At 37.6% G+C, this 21,236-nt stretch overlaps 1 protein-coding gene across 2 annotated transcripts in view; it reads left to right on the top strand.

The window, feature by feature from the left end:
* XRCC5 (X-ray repair cross complementing 5) overlaps nt 1-21,236 on the top strand; it is a 58,986-nt gene that overhangs the window by 30,481 nt on the left and 7,269 nt on the right. For both annotated transcript variants that reach the window (XM_081336486.1, XM_081336487.1), the window contains exons 15-19: nt 642-735; nt 3,089-3,158; nt 15,702-15,811; nt 16,305-16,401; nt 21,006-21,073. In XM_081336486.1, the coding sequence (XP_081192612.1) occupies nt 642-735; nt 3,089-3,158; nt 15,702-15,811; nt 16,305-16,401; nt 21,006-21,073 (439 nt within the window). The remainder of the gene's footprint in view (nt 1-641; nt 736-3,088; nt 3,159-15,701; nt 15,812-16,304; nt 16,402-21,005; nt 21,074-21,236) is intronic.

Below are 21,236 nucleotides of genomic sequence, written 5' to 3'. Positions count from 1 at the left end.
AAATTGCATCTTGCTAAACCCTAAGGCTTGTTTTTAGGAAGCAAATTTGGATGTTCTTGAAGGTCATCCAACACAAGAGCATATTTAATTGGGAGTTTTTCTCATAAGTATGACAACTGCAAAAAGATGTTTAATAAGCTCCTAAGTATGCTAATCTGAAAGATGGTTTAGAAGTCATACCGGGTTTCTGTGTACAGAAGTACTTGGTAGCTATCAGTTTGAAGATGAGAACTAGCAAATTACATTAGAAGGGTAAATAGATTTTTCCCTTAAATATAAATTTCCCATTATTGCTAATGTCAATTTAAACATTAAAAAAATCTGGCAAAGTAATATATATATATAACGTCTAGAGGTTATATTAGTAAAATACAAACACAATAATATTTGATTTTCAAGTATTTGGAAAAGTATTCTGTAGTTAGTGCTGTAGTTTGGGTGGACACTCATCATTCAGACATCAAATTTGATTCCTTATTTTTCAGAATAAGCTCTGAAACAAGGTATATTTTGGAAGGAGCTTAAAGGAGAGTTGAATGCCTAATATGTATCTTCTAAAACTATTCCCACAGTAGATGTGATTACTAGATAATATATCTTAGGAAGAATTTCTTCAGATTGATGGTTTTATCTTGTTCCAGTAATGAAGATGGCCCCAATGCTAAAAAGGCAAAAACAGAAGATGGTGAAGCCAGTTTTGGGATTGCAAGCCTCTCTGAAGGAAATGTGATTACAGTAAGTATTCTTGGCAAAGATTCTGCCAGAGAAGAGGTTAAATTGGCTACTGTGTTAAAGATGTCTTTTCTTGAGGCAAGCAAGTACCGAGAACTGGATGATTGGCCTATTTCTTAGGCCATATCCAATGTCTCTTTGGTCATTTTTTCCCCATATAGTTATCCAATATAACAATTGAAAGAGTGTTGTAGATTATTAATCCTCACCTGGGTAAACTGAAGTGCCTATAAATGGTTTCCTCATAATGTGCCTTGTGAACACACTTTCAATTTCAAATGCAGTAGCTTTAGTGATTAACAAAGCATGCAAACTACATCCTATTCTGCGAAACCATGATCTCTCTATAGGTATATATTTTCTTTAAAAAACATTTAAATGGAATATTTACAAGAACACAAAATAGTTCCTTAAATAATTCAGCCTTCTGTGGATTTAGAACCATTAGTTGTATGCTTCCTCAGCAGAAAGATGTATATAGTGTAGAGATGGGATTGTGGCAAATGCTGTTCAGTATAAGGAAATGCAAAGTGATGCATGTGGCCTCTGAAGACACATGGCTCTTAACATACATATTCATGGTTACAAGTATTGATGATTCTGTATCCTATCCCAAATCACAGACAAGTGCCTTAAATACTTGACGAAATGATGAAAGATGTTTGTGAGTTTTCCTGATGCATCTATTTGTCCCTTATATAATACACAATTCTGGACTTGATTGGCATTGGCTCTTCTGCTGCTGCTTCTGCTTCTTTGTCAGTTTTGGCTCCTGGAGACTGCTTGAACAAATCCCCATAGTTTTTTTTGGCAAAGTTTTTTTTAAGTGATTTGTCATTGCCTGCTTCCAAGGGCTGAGTGAATGTGATTGACTCAAGGTCACTATTTCACTCTTTACAGTATTAAACTAATAAAGGAGAATATTTGTACCTCAGGGTTGACATAAGGGGTTCTTGGTGCTCTCTGAGCTTGCTTGTTTTCTTGCAGACGTTTCATTACTCAAACTAGGTAATGTCATCAGTGCTAGTAAGGAGTGCAGTTTGTTGTCAGTTTATAGTTTATGCTGATCTGGGTGCTGATTAGATTAACTCCAAGGTTAACATCAGACCAACAATCGAGCAAACAATGCCCCAATCAAGAAACTGCCAAAGAAGCCAACAGCAAACAAAGAATCTCTAAGACCACCCCCACCAATACTGACAGGCAAGCCACTAGAATATAAACTCACAGCAAACTGCACTCCTTACTAGCCCTGATGATGTTACCTAGTATGGGTAGTGAAACGTCTGCAAGAAAACAAGCAAACGCAGAGAGCACCAAGGCCCACCCACCCCTTACAGTATTAAAAAAATAAAACAATTGTTCCCCATATAAGAATGTTTTAAGTAGCCCTTGTTTGAAATTAGCCCTTACATGTAATTGGTGGAAACTAATTTTTGGTTTCTGTATCAATTCTATGTATTCAGTGAAATACATTATTTCCTCTGACCTCTTAATTTCTATAGGAGCTATCTATGTCTTAGTCTTTTTTTTTCACCTGTTATTAGCTCACATTTTGGAATGCCTGAGTTTAAAATATTCCTAGAAAGCCACATGGATGTTTGCTCTTCTAACTTTAGATGGCTACGGCAGCTATTTTATATCCATTTAGCTGGTATGCTTGGCTTGTAAATAAGCATAAGTAAGAGTGAATAAAGGGACGCGGTGGCTCAGTGGGTTGGAACGCTGAGCTTGTCGATCAGAAGTTCGGCAGTTTGGCGGGTCAAATCCCGAGTGCCGCGTAGCAGAGTGAGCGCCTGTTACTCGTCCCAGCTTCTGCCAACCTAGCAGTTCGAAAGCATGTAAAAAATGCAAGTAGAAAAATAGGGACCACTACAGTGGGAAGGTAACAGCGTTCCGTGTGCCTTTGGCGTCTAGTCATGCCGGCCACATGACCATGGAGACGTCCTCGGACAAACGCTGGTTCTTCGGCTTTGAAACGGAGATGAGCACCAGCCCCTAGAGTCGGAAACGACTAGCACGCATGTGCGGGGGAACCTTTACCTTTACCTTTAAGAATGAATAATTAACTTGCAATTTGGAAAAAGTTGCATATGAAAGCAACACAAACCTTTCTTGTAATCTTTAGACTATGACAATTTCAGGTGAAGGCGTCATATTGTAGATTCATCTTACAGAGCTCTTCCTTTCAAATCCTGCTTTGACCAAGATATTGCACTTTATGAGTATCTAAAGGCCTATTTGATTTAGCTAGAAATGAGAAAGGTCAGAGTTAAGCTTTGTATTTCATTAAAATTTGGAAGAAGGCTATGAAAGCTGGGGCAGAGGATGTGAGTCTAACTTAAGTATTTTGTAGGTTGGAAGTGTCAATCCAGCAGAAAATTTCAGAGTACTAGTGAGGAAGAAGAATGCTGACTTCAAAGAAGGTAAATGGAAGTTTATTTGTTTAAAGAAAAACAGTGACTATACTCCTGGGATCCAGGTGTCCTGACTCCAAAATTGCCATTTTAAAAAAATATTCAACCATGATAGTCAGTGATACTGAGATTTAATGCAGAAATCTTTCTAAGTCCAGGTGAGTCATACCGGTATGTTCCTCGATGTTAACTATTTTAATTGAATCCCTTATCTTTCTTATCTTGAAGAAGCTAGGAAGTATTAGAAAAGTATTAGAAAAAATATTGGAAGTATTGATGAAAATGGATCCCTTCACTTATAATAAAGTTATGTTATCTGTTTAGCCCAAGGGACGCGGTGGCTCAGTGGGTTAGGACGCTGAGCTTGTCGATCAGAAGGTCAGCAGAATCCTGAGTGCCACGTAACAGAGTGAGCGCCTGTTACTCGTCCCAGCTTCTGCCAACCTAGCAGTTCGAAAGCATGTAAAAATGCAAGTAGAAAAATAGGGACCACTACGGTGGGAAGGTAACAGCGTTCCGTGCGCCTTTGGCGTCTAGTCATGCGGGCCACATGACCACGGAGACGTCCTCGGACAAACGCTGGTTCTTCGGCTTTGAAACAGAGATGAGCACTGGCCCCTAGAGTCGGAAACGACTAGCACACATGTGCGGGGGAACCTTTACCTTTACTTATCTGTTTAGCACTATTTATTTAGAATTTAAAACTACTTTTAGTAAGGTTTTCCTACAGCAAGTTTGTATAGGAGTGTAATTCTAAATTTCTGCAATAATATATATATAATGTATATACACTGTATATTATCCTAAATTTTCTAAATATGTAATAAATAATAAATTGTTGGTTTAGTTTCAGTAAAAGCCTTTTGTAACATATTCAAAACACAAGACATATAAGAATTGTTTTCTATATGTATTGCTATTCAGCATTTCTAGATAAATGTATGTTATTTTTATAAAATCTAAGATGTGATTAAGAATAATGGCTACATTATGCAGACATCTTTTTCAAAAAAGAGATATTACCACCAATTTTAAATAAGAATTGCTTCAAATTTGTACACTGGGTGGTGTATAAATAAAATATTAAAACTTAATATATAAAAGAGGCAAAGATTATTAAAATTCATTGTAAGAAATTAATTAAAAAGCAAGGGGAGGGCTTCCATAGCACTAACCAGCCTCACAGCTCTGTGCTCCTCTGTACATCCCAAGGTTTACTTTATAAAAGATTTACTTTTATAATATATTAAAATTCATTCTCAGAAATCAATTAAAAGGCAAGGGAAGGGCTTTCATAGCACTAACCAGCCTCACAGCTCTATGCTCCTCTGTGCACCTCAAGATTTACTTTATAAAAGATTTACTTTTATAATAAGATTAATTTATAATGATTTAATTTTCTGCATATACAAACATGATGGCACACGCTCCAAAGCTTTTTTTGTTGTTGTTGCAATTCCATGTGATCCATGAGAGTACACAAATATGGTATACTGCTGGAACTGCTGATATTTTAATCAAATCAAGCAGCATAAATATGGTTAATTCAAACACAGGGTTTGATGTGCACATTCACAAAGCTTGGCTAATGAAATAAATAGAGCATTAGGATGATTAGATCTGCAAGAAAGGGCATTTTTAACATGCATTTATTAAAGTAAATTCAATAATGCGAAACTGCTCAGCTGTCTCAGAAGCATTTGATGTCTGTGCTTAATGCCTTGGATACTTAACACTAATTTACTAACAATTTACAGAATGGTTTATAATTACAAGGAAGCTTCTGTCAATTGTGTTCACCTTCTCATTAAGAAAAAGAATATGGTGATATTCTTAAAGATTCCTATTCAGTAAATGAGAATTTTACATTATAAATAGGGAAACAGCTTCAAATACAATCTACTAAATACATTATGTTAACTTCCTGAACTAATGTATTTTCATTATTATCTTGATACAATTAATTAAGTTAGTTTTCTTCTGATAAATGTTTATTTTTCCATTTTATATGGGAAAAATGTAAAAAGAGTGGAAATATTTTTTTTTCTTTAAAAAGAAATCTCCCTTGTCCATAACTTGGGAATACATTTTACTGTACAAAATATTTCTGGTGAGATTCTCAGACATTGTTGCTTCCCCTCTTTTGCAGCAGCTTAAATATGGCCTACTGAAATTTTTAAGACACTTTGGCAGTTTATATGTATATGCTTCCAAAATTGGCCACAGATTTCTTAGATCCTGACTCTGAAATGGCCCTGAAGGGTAATGGTGGAAGGTGTGTGTGTGTGTGTGGGGGTAGCTATACCTGAAGAACAGAGAGTGTTTTATAGCCCTATAAACATATATTTGTGATACAAAAATCCCCCCATGATGAAGACCAGACAACAATTGCATTTCTAACTTGCAAAATATAGAAGGCGGGGAAAATATGAAAATCATAGCCTCAGAACCAAAATTGAAAAGGGACAAGAAATATTATATATTACCCTAGTTTGTATAACACATTGAACCATGAATTAAAACACTATCCATACTCCGTGTTCTAACCTGTCTTGGTTCAAGTGGGTAGCAGGCTCTGCATGTTTGACTGTCTTTTAATGGATCCTTTTTTCCCCTGGTGCTTTTTTGTATTATTATGATTGTATGATTGCTTTTACGTTGCTCAAAGTCATCACAGAATTGGACAGCCTTGTAGTCCAACATGTACATTGTGGTTACAATCTGATGCTGGGTTGAAAATAATACATTGGATTTGTTTTCAGTAGCTTTAAAAGCCATGAAAATAGGTCAAGTGGACCCAAACGAACTGGAGGTAAGTTAAGAAGTGGCAATAGATTAACATGATGTAAAAAGCAATGATGGAGTGGAAAATGTGCAGGTTGGAGGATAAGCAGTGAAATAAAGTGAAGATAAAGATTGAAGGCCAACTCTGGTGACTATCTGAATGTCCCCATGTTGTTTTCCTGGCAACTTTATTCTGGAGTGATTTCTTTCTTTTTTTTTCTTCTTTTGCTTCCTAGTCTTGTTCAAACTTCTTAACCAAGTTTTGTTAGCTTTTCAAGATCAGCTAAAGTTAGCTAAACAATGCTGCTTCTTGTGACATTGGAATAAGGTGAGAGGCAAATTAATGCACTGAGTTCTATGCAGCTTGGAAGATAATATACAGTAAGTGAATTGACTTCAGGGAGAAGTATGTTATAAATGCTAAGAAGTGGTGATAGATGAGTTGTCCTAGACTAAATTGAAACCAGTGTTTGTGAAGCTTTCTCAGCTACTGAGTGGTGAGTAAAGTTGCCAAGGTTTTTTTTTAAGAGGACAGTGTTTTAATAATTTTAGCAAATGGTTCCTAGTGCCATGCATATCTGTATTTGCTGGATTTGATTTCATGTCATTGTATCACCAACTATGATGGAAACCAGTTAGATGCTGACTGACAAGTAGCAGCCCATCATGTCTAAAAGCCCTTAATTAAGGAGGGCTGTCCTAACCTTTTTTAGACAATTTTTGGAGCCCGAAACCAGATTCACACATCCATGAGACCTGCACCCCCAAAAATGGGTGAGACCATGAACTTGTGAGTAAGACCCAAAGGGAGAAATTAAGTGAGAACAGAGGTAAAATGGTGGACTGCCAATTAACCTTTTAAACCCAGATTAAAGAATCTTTTCTTCTTCTCAAGAACTACCTGGACATCTACTAAGGGGATTGTACTAATGATGAGAGGCTGAAACAAGAAATGGGTGGTGCCATAGTCACTTTTCATTTTTTTCATCTCTTTTTCTTTTGTCTTTTCTAAAATCATGCTTCTCGGGGTGTGGTGAGGTTAAACAGCTTTTCCTAGAGACTTGAGGCCGCCTCTTGTAGATGGCTTTGGAAATTCATCTCAGGATTACAGCTTTCTTTTCTCTGGTGTAATATACACAGAGCCAAGGTTTCTGCATGGTGTGTTTCATCTGGCACATTTGGAGTGTGCCGTATACCGGTATATATATATAGCTATGGACCCTAAATTTCTGCAGAGAAGATACTAATCCAGTTTTAGCTTTGCGGCATGAAGGATATGGCCAAAAATGTATTAAAAATGCCTTCACAAATATAAGTTATAGGGTAATGTTAATAATTGAAAATAAGCTTTAGAGTAGTTTGCTTACCATTATTGATTATCATTACTGACAAATCTATGGTGACTTTCCAAGGAATCCTTGAACAAAGTTGAAAAATTAGTTTGATTTAAAAAAACCCCTCTTCTTAGTCTAAAACTTTGAGGAATAAAACCCCATGTGAAGAAAATCTACCTACTGAGCTTTCCAAAAAACCTTAATTCAGCTATGAATTGAATGGTTTGTCAGTGCTGTAACTACATTATACTGGAAGAAGATGTAAAGCAGTGAGCCTGTCCACCATCCACTTAATGGGGAAGATAAAAGATTCTTGGACTGAGTGCAGGAAGTGCTTATATAAGGACAAGTACAAAGAGTTAGAAGAGTATTAGGCAGAAGGAGTAGAGAGATGGAGGAATACAACACAAAAACCCTCGTCTGTCTCAAATAAATGAACACTGGATGAGAAGGATAAGAAGACAGTGTGATAACTGAAGAAGATTTAACACCAATAATTGAATGGATGGCAATACTGATGAGAATTGGAGGAACAGAAATAAAGGATTGAGTTGGATGTGAAAGGAAGCTAGAGGAGAATTGGAAAAACTTTAGACAGAGAAAGCCAAAAGTGAGAATAAAACAGATGCATTGGAAAGGACTGTTAACAAATCCTAATGGAACAGGCTCCTGGCATTAGAACAACTAGAGCAACTAGAGAGATCAACATGAGCCATTAGAAATTAAGTGGCCAAGAACAGCAGTGGATTTTGGTAATACTCTTAAGCCCTGACAGCTATTTGAATGGCTGCTGAGGAAAGTGAAGAAATGGAGTTGGTGCTAGTTGAGAATAAATTGTCAGCTCATATTCCTGTGGTCAGTGAGGATCAATATGAGACCACAAATAATCACTTCTGGCTTGCCATCGGTCCTATGTAGTGGTAGGGAAACACAGGAAACCCTAGCCAGCTATGAAAGACCTATTTCAGAGACTATGGGAAGGAAGTGGGAGAGCAGAAGTTCAGTGACTGCAAGAAGAGGCTTCGCGGCCCAGATTTCAAAGGAATCATTTCAAAGAGACTCTTTTTTAATTGGCTCACTATACGTCTGCCTGGGAATTTACTCCTACAGTGTTCAAGATTGTTGTCAAGATTAATATAGCTGGAAAATCCAAGAAGTGGAAAACATGTGGATTTCAGAAACATATCTTGATTGCTAGTTAGGGGTAAAAATATCTTGTGTATCGACAAGCAGTAATAATCTTACTTAAAAAGGTAAAGGTAAAGGTTCCCCTGCACTTGTGTGCTAGTCGTTTCCGACTCTAGGGGCCGGTGCTCATCTCTGTTTCAAAGCCGAAGAGCCAGCGCTTGTCCGAGGACGTCTCCGTGGTCATGTGGCCGGCATGACTAGATGCCAAAGGCGCACAGAACGCTGTTACCTTCCCACCGTAGTGGTCCCTATTTTTCTACTTGCATTTTTACATGCTTTCGAACTGCTAGGTTGGCAGAAGCTGGGACGGGATTTGACCTGCCAAACTGCCGACCTTCTGATCGACAAGCTCAGCGTCCTAACCCACTGTGTGTGCTTAAAACTAAGCATAGTATAGGTAAAATAGAATATAAACCAGCCTAAACAAAAATTGGAGACAATATGCTACCTCTTTGGGAGAACTCTAATGCTGGCAAAGGTGGAAGGAAAGAGAAGAAAGAGAATGACCAGCAGCAAGGTGAATGGATTCAGTTATGGTGGCAATGAGTGCATGGTTGGAAGAGCTGAAGGACCAGGTTAGCTGTACCAGGTTGGGAGCAGATCATGCTGGAGGAGATCTGTGTTGTTGACTAAGAGCTGACAGCAACCTGATGGCATATAATCAATAAACCACCACTCCCCCCTCCACAAACACATATTATCAACATAAGATAGTCCCTGATTCCAGCCTAATCCTAGTCTAAAGCTATATCAACTATTGTCAAGGAAAATTCTTCCAACATTACTAAGGTCATCAATTTGAGTTGGAGTTAAACAGATCCTCAGCTTCCTTTGCCCATCTACTTTCCTGAAATATTCAGTAATGGATTGAGGTTTCTGTTGGAGTCAGGTTAGTATATTTCACAGTCCTTCCGCCGTGACCTGAAGACCTGGTTGTTCCAACAAGCGGGCCTGGACTGACTATGGTTTTTAATTAGGCTTTTTACTGGGTTAAATTGTCTCGTAATTTTGCATTTATTGTTTAATTCTCTTTTAAATTTTTTACTCTATGTTTTTTTTTAATTTTTATTGTTGTGAGCCGCCCTGAGTCCTCAGGGAGAAGGGCGGCATATAAATTTAATTAAATAAATAAATAAATAACTATCAATTTTTTTCCCCTTATTTAGTACATAGAGAGAATTATACCGTTCCAGGTTTTGGTTCCAAAAAGTAGCTACAAAGAATGCTATGGCTAAGTATTCTTCAGAAAGGGAGCGTGTTGTTTTTTCAGTGGGGAAGTTGGTAGATCAAAATGAACTTGAAAATTCATTGACAATTGGGAGTGCCTTCACAATAAAGACTTCTATACTTTCCTGATGCCTGGGGTTTTAATTTAACACATCACTGAAGAGGCAGCACTCTAGGAATAGGGGGGAGGGGGGAAAAACAGCAGGATTTCATTTTTATTGCTGCAGTTTATAAGAAATTATAATTTATGACAGGATCGTTAAGTATGGAGGGGATGAACTTAGAAAGAATCTGACTATTGTATAAAGGAAGCAGCATTGGTACATCCTGGCCCAGTTTCTTTTTTGCTGCAGGTCAGTATAGCTGTTGCCGTTATTGGATCACATTAAGTGCTACAAAATAACTGTTATGGTCCCTGAATTAGCATCCAATTAATATGGATTAATAGGTACATGCACTACATGGGTTGCTTCAAATGGTGCTCCAATGAATTCTAGGGATTCACCAGAGGCAGGTTGCTTTTTTCGTCCTCTGATCATAGCAATGGACAAGCGCCTTAGAATGACAGATTATTGTTGAATTTATATATATACTTATACTTGTGGTGTGTATATGCTGCCTGTTCACAGAGGGTGACTAACAGTGTCAGCATAAAGTAAAATATTGTAATACTCCAAGACAAATTACAAAATTAGAGCCTTGGTGGAGCAGTGGGCTAATGCCTCCTTAAGTAACACCAGCTGCCTGCAATTAGTGCAGGTTCGCATCCCACCAGGCTCAAGGTTGACTCAGCCTTCCATCCTTCCGAGGTAGGTAAAATGAGGACCCAGATTGTTGGGGGCAATTAAGCTGACTTTGTAATAATGCCGCTTGGGGTGTGTGTGAAAGCCCTAATAAGCAGGCATATACATAGAATGAAGGCTACTGCTAAGCTTGTAAGCCGCCCTGAGTCTTCGGAGAAGGGCGGGATATAAATGGAATTTTTTTAAAAAAATCAGAAGATAAAGCCTAATATAGAAACACCATGTGCTCCACTCTCAGTTATAACATGCCCTCCTCCTGTGCAAAATGGAACAGAGCAGGTCTTCAGTTCTTCACCATTTTTTCCGAAGCTCAAGGTATAGCATGGCTGGTTTTACCAAAAGATTGGCAGGGAGAAATTGAGTACAGATAGTCCTCAATTTACAACTGTTTGTTTAGTGACCGTTCCAAGTTACAACAGCACTGAAAAATGTGGCGTATGACCGTTTTTCACAATTGCAATCTTTGAAGCATCCCCATGATCATATGATCAGAATCCAGCTGGTTCACATTCATGACAGTTGCAGTGTCCCAGGGTCTTGTGATCAACCTTTTGCAACCTTCTGACAAAGTCAGTGGGGAAGCCAGATTCACTTAACAACCATGTTACTAATTTAACAACTGCAGTGATTCACTTAACAACTGTGGCAAGAAAGGTCATAAATTGAGGCAAAACTCACTTAACAAATATCTCACTTAACAACAGAAATTTTGGGCTCAATTGTAGTTCTCAGTTGAGGAGTACCTGTAGTAGTATGTGCTTCTTTTCCTTAGGTACATGTTACATAGAAAAATCTGTGTGATTTTATATTTTCCTGTAAAGCTTCAGTATTATGCCTTAGAAATAAGCATTTATTTTAGTCACTAGGTTAAATTTGGCTCACACTTGGTTTTGTCCCATCCTTGGTGAGACACCTTTGTTGAGTAGGATTGTTTTTTCTCATTTCAGTCCAATTAACCTTGAGAAACAGATACTCCTTAGCTTTGAGGTCATGTCATCACCACCTGTTATAAAGAATAACTCCTTAGTTTTGATTGTCACTATTTTGGCAAGATTTCACAATCTTGAACCTTGATGGTCTCACTCTTGGCAAAAATGCAAGCATTTCAAGATAAGATAGGTTTGCCCTCTTTGTCCTTGGTGAAATCCAGTGAGACGACACCATTGAAAAGTAGTTGTGCTTAATTATAGTTCAGACCTACAGTATATAAGTTAGTCAAGTCGAAGAAGGCCTAACCAGGAGGGGTTACTAGGTTTGAAGAGGTCAAATTTTAATAATGCCGCACCTATCATTTGGGAAGCAATCAAATGTTACTGTTCCTGAAATACTTCCAAAGACATTCTCCAGACATTCTAGTTGTGGCACTACAGTGATTTACTCACTGCCACTTATAATAACATTTCCTTGCAGGTATTCTGTGAGTGCTGTCTAGAACGGGGGTCTTCAAACCTGGCCCTTTTATGACTTGTGGACTTCAACTCCCAGAATTCCTCAGCCAGGCACCCTGGCTGAGGAATTCTGGGAGTTGAAGTCCACAAGTCATAAAAGGGCCAAGTTTGAAGTCCCCTGCTCTAGAACGTGGCATAGTTTCCTGCAATACAAAAAAACGTCCAACTTTATTTTGTATCAGTGTTTTTTACTAAGCAACTAAATTTTGGAAAATATTTTTGCTGTAATAGGAAAATGTGGATTGTTTGGTTTGTTACATTATGACATAGCTGTATTTTTGTTTTGAACTGTGGGAGTTCTATAATTGTATTTGGGGGGATGACAAGCAGAAGTCTTAAGCATAATAAAATAATTGTCGTGAGAAGTAGCTTTCTATGAAATTATGTTTATTCATTATACAGTTAAATTTGTTGTAGCAATTATAAAGATTAAATTTATTCTTTAAGAGGTGGAGAATTGCAGCTATTGTATATATGTCAAGCTAGCTTATTTCTTTCCCCATCAGTTTTGAAACTGTTGTTTATTTGACAAAATAAAAAGCCACATAAAGGCTATTATTTCCTGGTTTTGTGGACAAAAATAGCTGTCTTTCCATAGAATCACTCACAAGTGCCCTTAATTGTTTAGAGAAGTGTCTAGATCTGTTTGGAAGCTTTAACTTTCAGGATTCAATCTGAAGAGGCATGAAGAAAGCTGGCCAGGCCAATCTAAAATTAAATTAAATCCTTTGTGAAGATCTGTCAGTATTGCCTACTAATTGACTGCTTTGTCATTCTAAGCAGCTACAAGAGCTGAAGTCCAAAGTTTCATCTAATAATTAGGTACAATACTTTCTACAGGCCAAAGATTTGGAAGATGTCTTCCTCACAGACCTATTCCATCAATTGATATCTTACAATACAACATTCTTTTATAATTAACAGAAATAACAATGTCTTCTGCATACATGGAACTTGGCATAGCCCATCCTATAAAGAAAGAATGCTAATAGTCTCATTTTATTCATGTACAGAAGCCTATTTTGGTTATGGATTAGCTTCCCTGTTATGCTTGGATACCTAGATCTAATTTGTGAAATAAGAGGTACTTGGCACTTCTACCAGATGTTTCTCTGCCAACTCTTCTGATGAAAGACCCAAGGTGATAGAAGTTGTGAACTGCACACTAAATTTGAGAAAGTAATGATTACTTATCAGTTATTTAATCATAATTCTAAGATATAACATTACAAAATTACTCATTACTTGTTGAAAATAGATCTAGGTAACCCTCTAGGAGGCATAAAACAAATTTGGGAGCCAAATTTAGGTAAATAGTTGGAGGATGCAATATGGCATGTCTTCAATGAAGCCTGGGGAATTGCTGTGTCCTTAAGTGGAAGAATTAGATTTTAAAATCTCTCCTTTCTGGTAGCCCCAAAAGAACCTCACATATAACATCTGACCACAGGATGCCAAAAGAGTTGTAATCAGAGAGGGATTTTCTTCCCTTAAAATAATATATACACATGTACATATCTATACGTTATCACAAGGGCACGCATAATTAATCTAAAAAAAAGATTTACTCTATTACCAGCTTCTCTGCAAGGTAATGTTCCTTAAAAGTATTTTTCAAAGTAATTTCCACAGTAAGATGCAACAGAGATGAATAAGTTGTAATGGAGCTTTCAGTGCTGCTATTTCATACTATTATACCTTAAAGGAGTTGCTTTTAAAACTGACGTGTTTTTTTTTAAAATAAATAAATAATAAATTAATGTTTTGAGTCTTAGGTTGTTCAGATTGGCAAGAATTTGTTTTAGGTCAGTTACAAAGGCCATATATTTATTCTAAAACATGTTTTAAATGAAAACAACCTTAGTAAATTATTCAGTCTTATCTACCAGATTCAAAAGCCAAACTGTGATTCATGGGTATCTCTGTGGCATTTGTAGCCCCTTAAACATATACTTCTGTGCCTATGTGTGTTTCAGGTCTTATTTTGCCCTTTCAATTCAAATTAGCTGCATTGCCCTATTAATTAAGCCATACAAAAAGATTATTCCTCTTTGCTCATGTCACAGTATAAAAATATAAAAAAGAACACATCTCCATTTGGTTTAGAATTTTGTTTAGAATCTAGATCCAAATAATTATCTGGATGCTAGCATATTATCACAGTGTTGGCTAGTTTTACAAGTACTCCTTTTCTAGCTATTTATTTTTTTGTGCTTATGATCCCTTCTCTGTCTGTGATTTAATAATTCTTTGTAAATTAAGAAAGCTACTGTTTAGATCTTGCCCATCAATGACGATCCAGATTAAACGCTGTTTTGTTATCCATATGCCTTGCAAAAACCACACCAAGCTCCTTCGAAAGTGGTAGAGTATGTACGTCTAGGAAACATTTTTGTGAGTCAGATCATTTGGAATTTTGAAGCCTGAGGTTTGTGTTCTCACCAAATAGGGCCTTGCAAAACTTGTCTACAGTAGATCTTAGATATATTTAGCTCTAAACATCTGAATGAGAGAAATAAGATATTTTGGTTCTCTAATTTGATTTAACAGTTGCCTAGTGGCAGATTTGTTTCTTCAAAAGAGCACAGGGTTGTGATAGCACACCTTCATCTTTTTTTTTAAACCTGGATCTTTTTCCTTAGAAATACAGCTTGACATGCCACAATTAAAACTTACACAACCACAGCCTAAAGATGAACTTACCCCATAGCTAACACCCAGACAACAGCCAGGTCTTCAGTATTAATGAAAAATCAGCATGATTGGGACTATCTAAATCTTGTCTGCTGTTTGTGGGGCAGGTACCACAACAGAAAAAAAACATACTTTTGGGGCCCCATTAAGTGACAGTTTAACACAAGGGACCTGGAGAAGGCATGCTGTATCAGGCATCATAGGAGAAGCAGAAACTATTGGAGAAAGATGGAACCAGGCAAAGGCCTTCCTAGCCATGGCGGTCAACTACTCCTTAAGTAGTTGCATACTAGCTTAGTCTTGGAAAGGTCTACCCCATTCAAAACTAAAGTTAGTAAGATCTGAGAAGACTCCAAACCCACAGCCATTCAGTCTTACCTTGATTGGGCTTGAGGTTGTTCCTTCACTTTCAGAACCCTACATTTTCTAGACACTGCAGAAACATCTTGATGGGATCACTTGTCAGACCGATGATACCTAATTCCATGCTATTGGATGATCTTGCTCAGTAGCCTCATATAGATGCTGAAGTGGGAGTGGAGAGGTGGTAAACGTTATGTAGAACGCCTCAAAGCAGAGGTTTATGGCTACCCTCCCCCACCCCAGCTATAATCACCAACTAGTATTGATCCCCCCAAAAAGAATACTGAAACACTTTTCCCCAAATGCCCAGTCTTCTAGGTTGATCTATACCATGATCAATCATACTGAAAACCACTGAGAAATCAAAGAGGGCCAGGATAGAAACAACCACCCTGATTTCTCCAGAGGTCCTCAGCAAGTGTAATCAATGCTATCTCAGTACTATAATCTGATCTGACTTCTGACTGAAAAAGGGCCAGGTAATCTGCCTCCTGCAGAACCTTCTTGTGTTGCCATTTGGTTACATTCTCAACAGCCTTCCTGCAAAAGGGAAGGATAAAGGCTGTTTAATAGGATTGAGCCCAGGGATGGTTTCTTAAAGTTAACGCTTGAATTAATCAGTATTGTAATACGTTGCACAGTTTGAATAACATTCACTCTGCTTATGCATTCCAAATTATATATCTGAGTTTTATTATTCTTGTCTTCTAGTTAGCCAGCAGCTGATAAAACACATATTTCAGTTTTTGGAAAACAGAGGGCATCTGTATTACATAAAGAGCATCAATTGCATAAAAGTTTTCAGAGAGGACGCTATTAAGGTAACGTGGATGTTAAAGCCATAATCTTTTCTGCAATGAGATTTGATTTTTTTAAAATTGAAAACTGATGAAGTGGCATCAAAAAATGCACAGAACAAAATTGTTATAGTATGCTAGAGATATAAAAGAGATGGCTGTGCTCTGTATTTGATCTGAGGTCCGTATTCTGAACAGATCAAGCTTTCTTGAAATTTTTAATTACCTGCAACTGTTAGATGAAATGAAAGTTTCATCTAAAATAATTTCTTAGTCTCAGCCACCAAACAAGCACTGCTCCTTTGATAAATGATTTGATAGATCACATTGTGATTCACTGCATACTAGAAGCTTGACTCTAAATGGGGGCAGATAAATGTCTTTGTGGTCGTTTGTAATTCTCTTCTATGCCTCCTTCATTCAAAGTATCACGATGAATTAAGAATATGGTATCTCTTTGGTGTCAAGCTAATGTTTATTTCCCTGTCTTATTCCTTTGCTGTTGTCACCATGTCAGCTATCAGAAGTGCAGTGCTTTAATGATTTTTTGGAGGCGTTGAAAAAAAGGCTGGAAGACAAAAACTTACCAGATTTCTGGGAGATTGTGATACAAGGTATGTCAAACATTGTTTATGGTATGTAGTGAGGAAGAAAGGATTTAACTGTAAAGCATCCTAGAAATGTGAAAAAAACAGTACTTCTATTCAAAATAATTATTTTTTAAATTTGATTTATTTATCAAATTTAGATACCACCCATTTTACTGTCTAGGTGACAAATGTATACTGTATGTGTGCGTGTTTGTGTATACATATACACACACTGTATATACATATATACACACATACACACAAACACACACAGAGGAATACAAACGGAAATATATCTGTATGTTTGTGTGTTTGTATTCCTGTATGCACTTGTGTGTGTGTGTGCACAGAGAAATACATATATACACATAAGCATACACACATGTATATATGTATGTGTGTGTGTGTTCCTGTGTGCATACACATGTACGTATAGAAAGCATTCATTTTTAAATACAAGTTGCAGGTGGGCAATGAATTTGATGAAAGGATTGGGTACACAATAGTCATTCTACTACTAGGAATTGTATTATTGAACCCTGTATTATTGTAAAAACATATTAAATCCATGCTGTGTTATCCTGCAGGTAGAAGGGGTGTGAGTCATGGAATGTGTCACTAATCCCTTCATCCCCCCTATTATCCCCAGCTCCATTTTCCCCATTACTCCAAAGGGTATCGATGGAGCATAGGGGATTGGCAGAGAACAGTTCTGCTGTTCAGCTACTAGATCAAAAACTTCCCACAGACAGAGGAATTATAGTGTTTCATCCCTAGAAACCTTTTGATGCATTCAACCCATTCATTATAATACTAAAATGTTTGAACCAGATTTTCCATGCAAGTGGCACTCAAACAATATATTCCATTGCAAATGTTTTGGGGCATAGTGAATGGGGGAAAAAATCACCTATAGCCAGAATGTTTTAATAAAGTTGTACTTACTCAGCTTCCGGTGGCGACGCGACGCCGAAGACAGCCGTTTTCGGGCTGCCCGCTCCGCAGCTGTGTTTTTCCATCGTAAACAGCGCCGATCAGCTGTTTAGATGGATTTGAAGCCCCCTCCTCGGGAGAAGAGGAGGGGGTGAGGCCCCAGGTAGGGGTTGAGCTCTCCGGGGCCGCCTGAGCTGAGAGTTTGGGCGGCTGAAGGATTGAGCCCCCCCGAAGCCTGGGTTGCTCCGAGCTGCGCAGCGCCCCTGCTCCGGGATTTATGGAGCAGAGCCAGGCGTTAGCAACCACCCCTGCCGAAAGGAAATACTTTTGATTATCAAGATGCAGGCAGAGCGGTACAGGAGGTCAAGGTGATGTGGACTCTTATCTTTACTCTCTAGCTCAATGGATTTTATAGCTTTAAAGTGAAAGTGCGCAATAAGTGAAAGTGGGGGAAGATGGCGGCTAAAACTTCTAAAGCTCTTCGGAGTGCGGGGTCTTCCCTGGTGCAACAGACCTCATTGCAAGCTTTGCTTCCTCCTGCACCTCCTCTTAAGGATTTACAAGATGCTCTTGGAAAGCATTCACAATTGATGTCTGACATGATGGATGAAAAGCTGAAAAAGTTGGAGGAGAAACTGGAGAAGAAGATGGAAGAGAAGTTAGAGCAATGAGGGTGGACATGTTGTCTATGATTGAATCTGTAGCTGAATGTGTGCAACAGCTGGATGAAAAAGTGAAGGATCTCAGTCAAAAGAACTCTATATTAGAAGCAAAGGTATCAGAAAATGAAAATATAAGAGATAAAATGGACGGAGAATTGAGCCTTGCTCAGTATCATCAGATGCAGTATGCTATTAGAGTCAGGGGTTTAAAGGAGAACTGTAAAGAAGATTTAAAGCAGCTGATTTCTGAGGCTCTGGAAGGGGTATTGGGCCAGCCAGCATCTGAAATTGAGGGAAATATGGACAAAATTTTTCGTGTAAATTCATGGATTGCAAGACAAAGGAAGTTACCCAGAGATGTGGTGGTCTATTTTACAAAGAGAGTAATTAGAGATGAAGTTATTCAAGCTGCCTATGATACTAAACTGGTAGTGGCTGAGCAAGAAGTCTTGGTTTTAAAAGAGATTCCTCCGAAGATTTTAAGGAGAAGGAAAGATTTTGCATTTTTAGTACAGGAACTTAAGAAATGTGATATTAAGTTTAGATGGGAGATTCCAGTTGGACTGGTGGTGACGCATGAAGGTAAAAGACATCGTCTGGTTACTGTGGCCCAGGCACGTGATTTTTATAGCAATGTGTTAAAAGCAACCCCCCTATCATTTTTGGAAGCTGTTAAGGGATACGGTGAGGGAAAGCTTCAAGATGTTGCAGACAGACAGATAGAGGACAATGGTGTTGGAGGGGATCAAGATACAGTTTCATTGGATGTTGCAGGAGGCCAGAGGAAGACGCGTGCCGCCCTAAGAAGAGCGAGACGAGAGCAAGAGCAAGACCAGCAGATAGTTATGGAATCTCCAAAGTGTATTTACAGTGAAGATGTGGGAGGGGTGCGGTCCAAAGAAGTTTTGGGGGTCATGACAGACGTGCTCCAAAAGTTTTGGGGCGTTAAGATTGCTGATTAAATTTTTAAATTAGTATCTTAATGGATTAAATTTATCATAGAGGAGAAAGAAAGTTTTTTTTAATATTTAACACAATTTAAGATGGATGTTATTTGCTTGTTAGAAAAGTATATTAGGGTTATGGACTAAAAGTGTGTGTTGAACTAAGAATGGGTATGCAAGCTCCTAATTAACAACAAGTTGTCTTACAGATTGCTTAACCCTTTTTTTTAATTCTTTTTATTTGAACTCAAGGATGACTTGGAACTGCGAGACATTTGGTGTGATACATGCAAGAATTATTTTTGATTATGGTTTAGTTTGGTTGGAGATTATTAAGGTTAATAGATAGGCGCTTTTGGCGCGTAACTGAGAATTTGTTTATTTTTTTTTCTTTGAAATTAATATGAATAAGGACTGGGATTAAGAAAATCTATTCTGAGTAAAGCTCTTTTCTGTTTTTCTCTTTTTCTTTTTTACTTTATTTGTAATATTCATATTGTTTGTATTCATTTTACATGAGCTAGAGGGAGATAGAACTAATAGTTTATTGCTGATAACATAGGGATGCTTATGTTTGTTTTTTGATTTTATACCCTGTATTTAGCTCTGGGAAGTCGGGGGGGGGGGGGAGGAGGGAATGGGGAGAAGGGATAGGGAGGGGTGGGTGGGGGTGGGGGAGGGGGGGATTAAAGTCAAAATGTATTGTAAAACTTTTTAAATAAAAAAAAATAAAGTTGTACTTACTTTGTAGCTAAGGTGTTACATGGGTTGAATGCTCACCTCCCCGACTTTCCATTGGATCTGTTATTACTTCTTTATGCACAACTTATAACAGATCATCACTTACCTGCCACCTAAAATAAAAGTATTATTGCACGTTCTTTCTTCCCATGTTTATTCAGATTTCTGTAGGCATCTCCAGATGTAATGCAGAAAGCTTTTATAGAGGTATGGCAGATTTATGTGTCATGCTTCAATCAAGTGGGGAATAATCAATCAAAAGAATGTTTTGTGTAAGCTAACTTTAAAACGGGCAAACAATAACTCAAACATTCATGCCCATATAGCTTGTATTTTTAACATGCACATACATAAAGACGTGTGCATCCCAAAAGCAGAAAGCCACTTGATTTATATAAATTCTTCCCAGCTAAAGGACTTTTATATTAATGACAATTTAAAGAGTATGAAATAAATATTTGGCTAAAACCATAGGACAGTCAATCTTGGCTGTATATCAAACATAGGTGCTAAATCATAAAATAGAGAATGTCAGCTTCCTGTGCAAGCTAACAGATGTTTCCCCATAATAATTATAGAGGCAATCAAAATTCATAAACATCTGGCTAGCTTACATAGGGAGAGAGTCATCAATTAGAGGTTGGTTATGATCATTCTCATCTATTGAACATGAGTCGTGACATTTGGTTTTCTCTGAAGAAGTTAATACCTAGCGAAGTTAGCAAGTTAGCAAAATGTTAGTAGTAGAGGTGAGACGGCTGATGCTGAAAAAAAAAATGCCACAGTAAGCCAGATCAAAATAATTTATCTCTTAAGGAAGATTTAAACATATCTGATAAGATGAGAAGGACTAAAAATGTCCCTCACCCCCAATTTACTTCAACCAATTTTATTCTTTTTAATCCAGATAATCTGGATTGCAAAATACTTCTGTGGAAGACCAGGATGCATTGCTATAAAAATGTTGTTGATGGGTTATATATATTTAACAGGTGAATTAGGGTAGATGAGTGATATTGTCATGTGGATCTCAAGAAATATTTTGCTTTCTGACTGTGATACTTACGAGCCGTGGTGGCGCAGTTGTTAAAATGCAGTATTGCAGGCTAACTCACTACTCACTGCCAAAGTTTGACTCTGACTGGCTCAAGGTTGACTCAGCCTTCCATCCTTCAGAGGTTGGTAAAATGTGGACCCAGATTGTTGGGGACAATATGCTGTAAACCGCTTACAGAGGGGTGTAAAACTACTGTGAAGCAGTATATAAGTCTATGTGCTATTGCTATTGACCTGTAATGGTTTAGCTTATATGAAAAAAGTTAAATGTAAATTACTTGCTTACTTTTAGATGGAATTTCATTGATCACCAATGAGGAAGCTGAAGGAAGCTCTCTGACAGCTGAAGATGCCAAAAAGGTATCAGGTTTTAGCATACTTATATCTAAAATACATGGTTTGCTATATAGGCTCTTGGTAAATATGGAATATTGTCACCACTTTGCCCCATGATGCAAATGATACCATCTTTAATTCTAGTAAATTCATTTCCGGAAAAAGGTTCTAACTTCATGTTTCCCTA

This window comes from Vipera berus (genome assembly GCF_964194415.1).
Source record: "Vipera berus genome assembly, chromosome: 1".
Classification (NCBI taxonomy): Eukaryota; Metazoa; Chordata; class Lepidosauria; order Squamata; family Viperidae; genus Vipera; species Vipera berus.
This window is presented reverse-complemented; position numbering and strand designations above follow the sequence as displayed.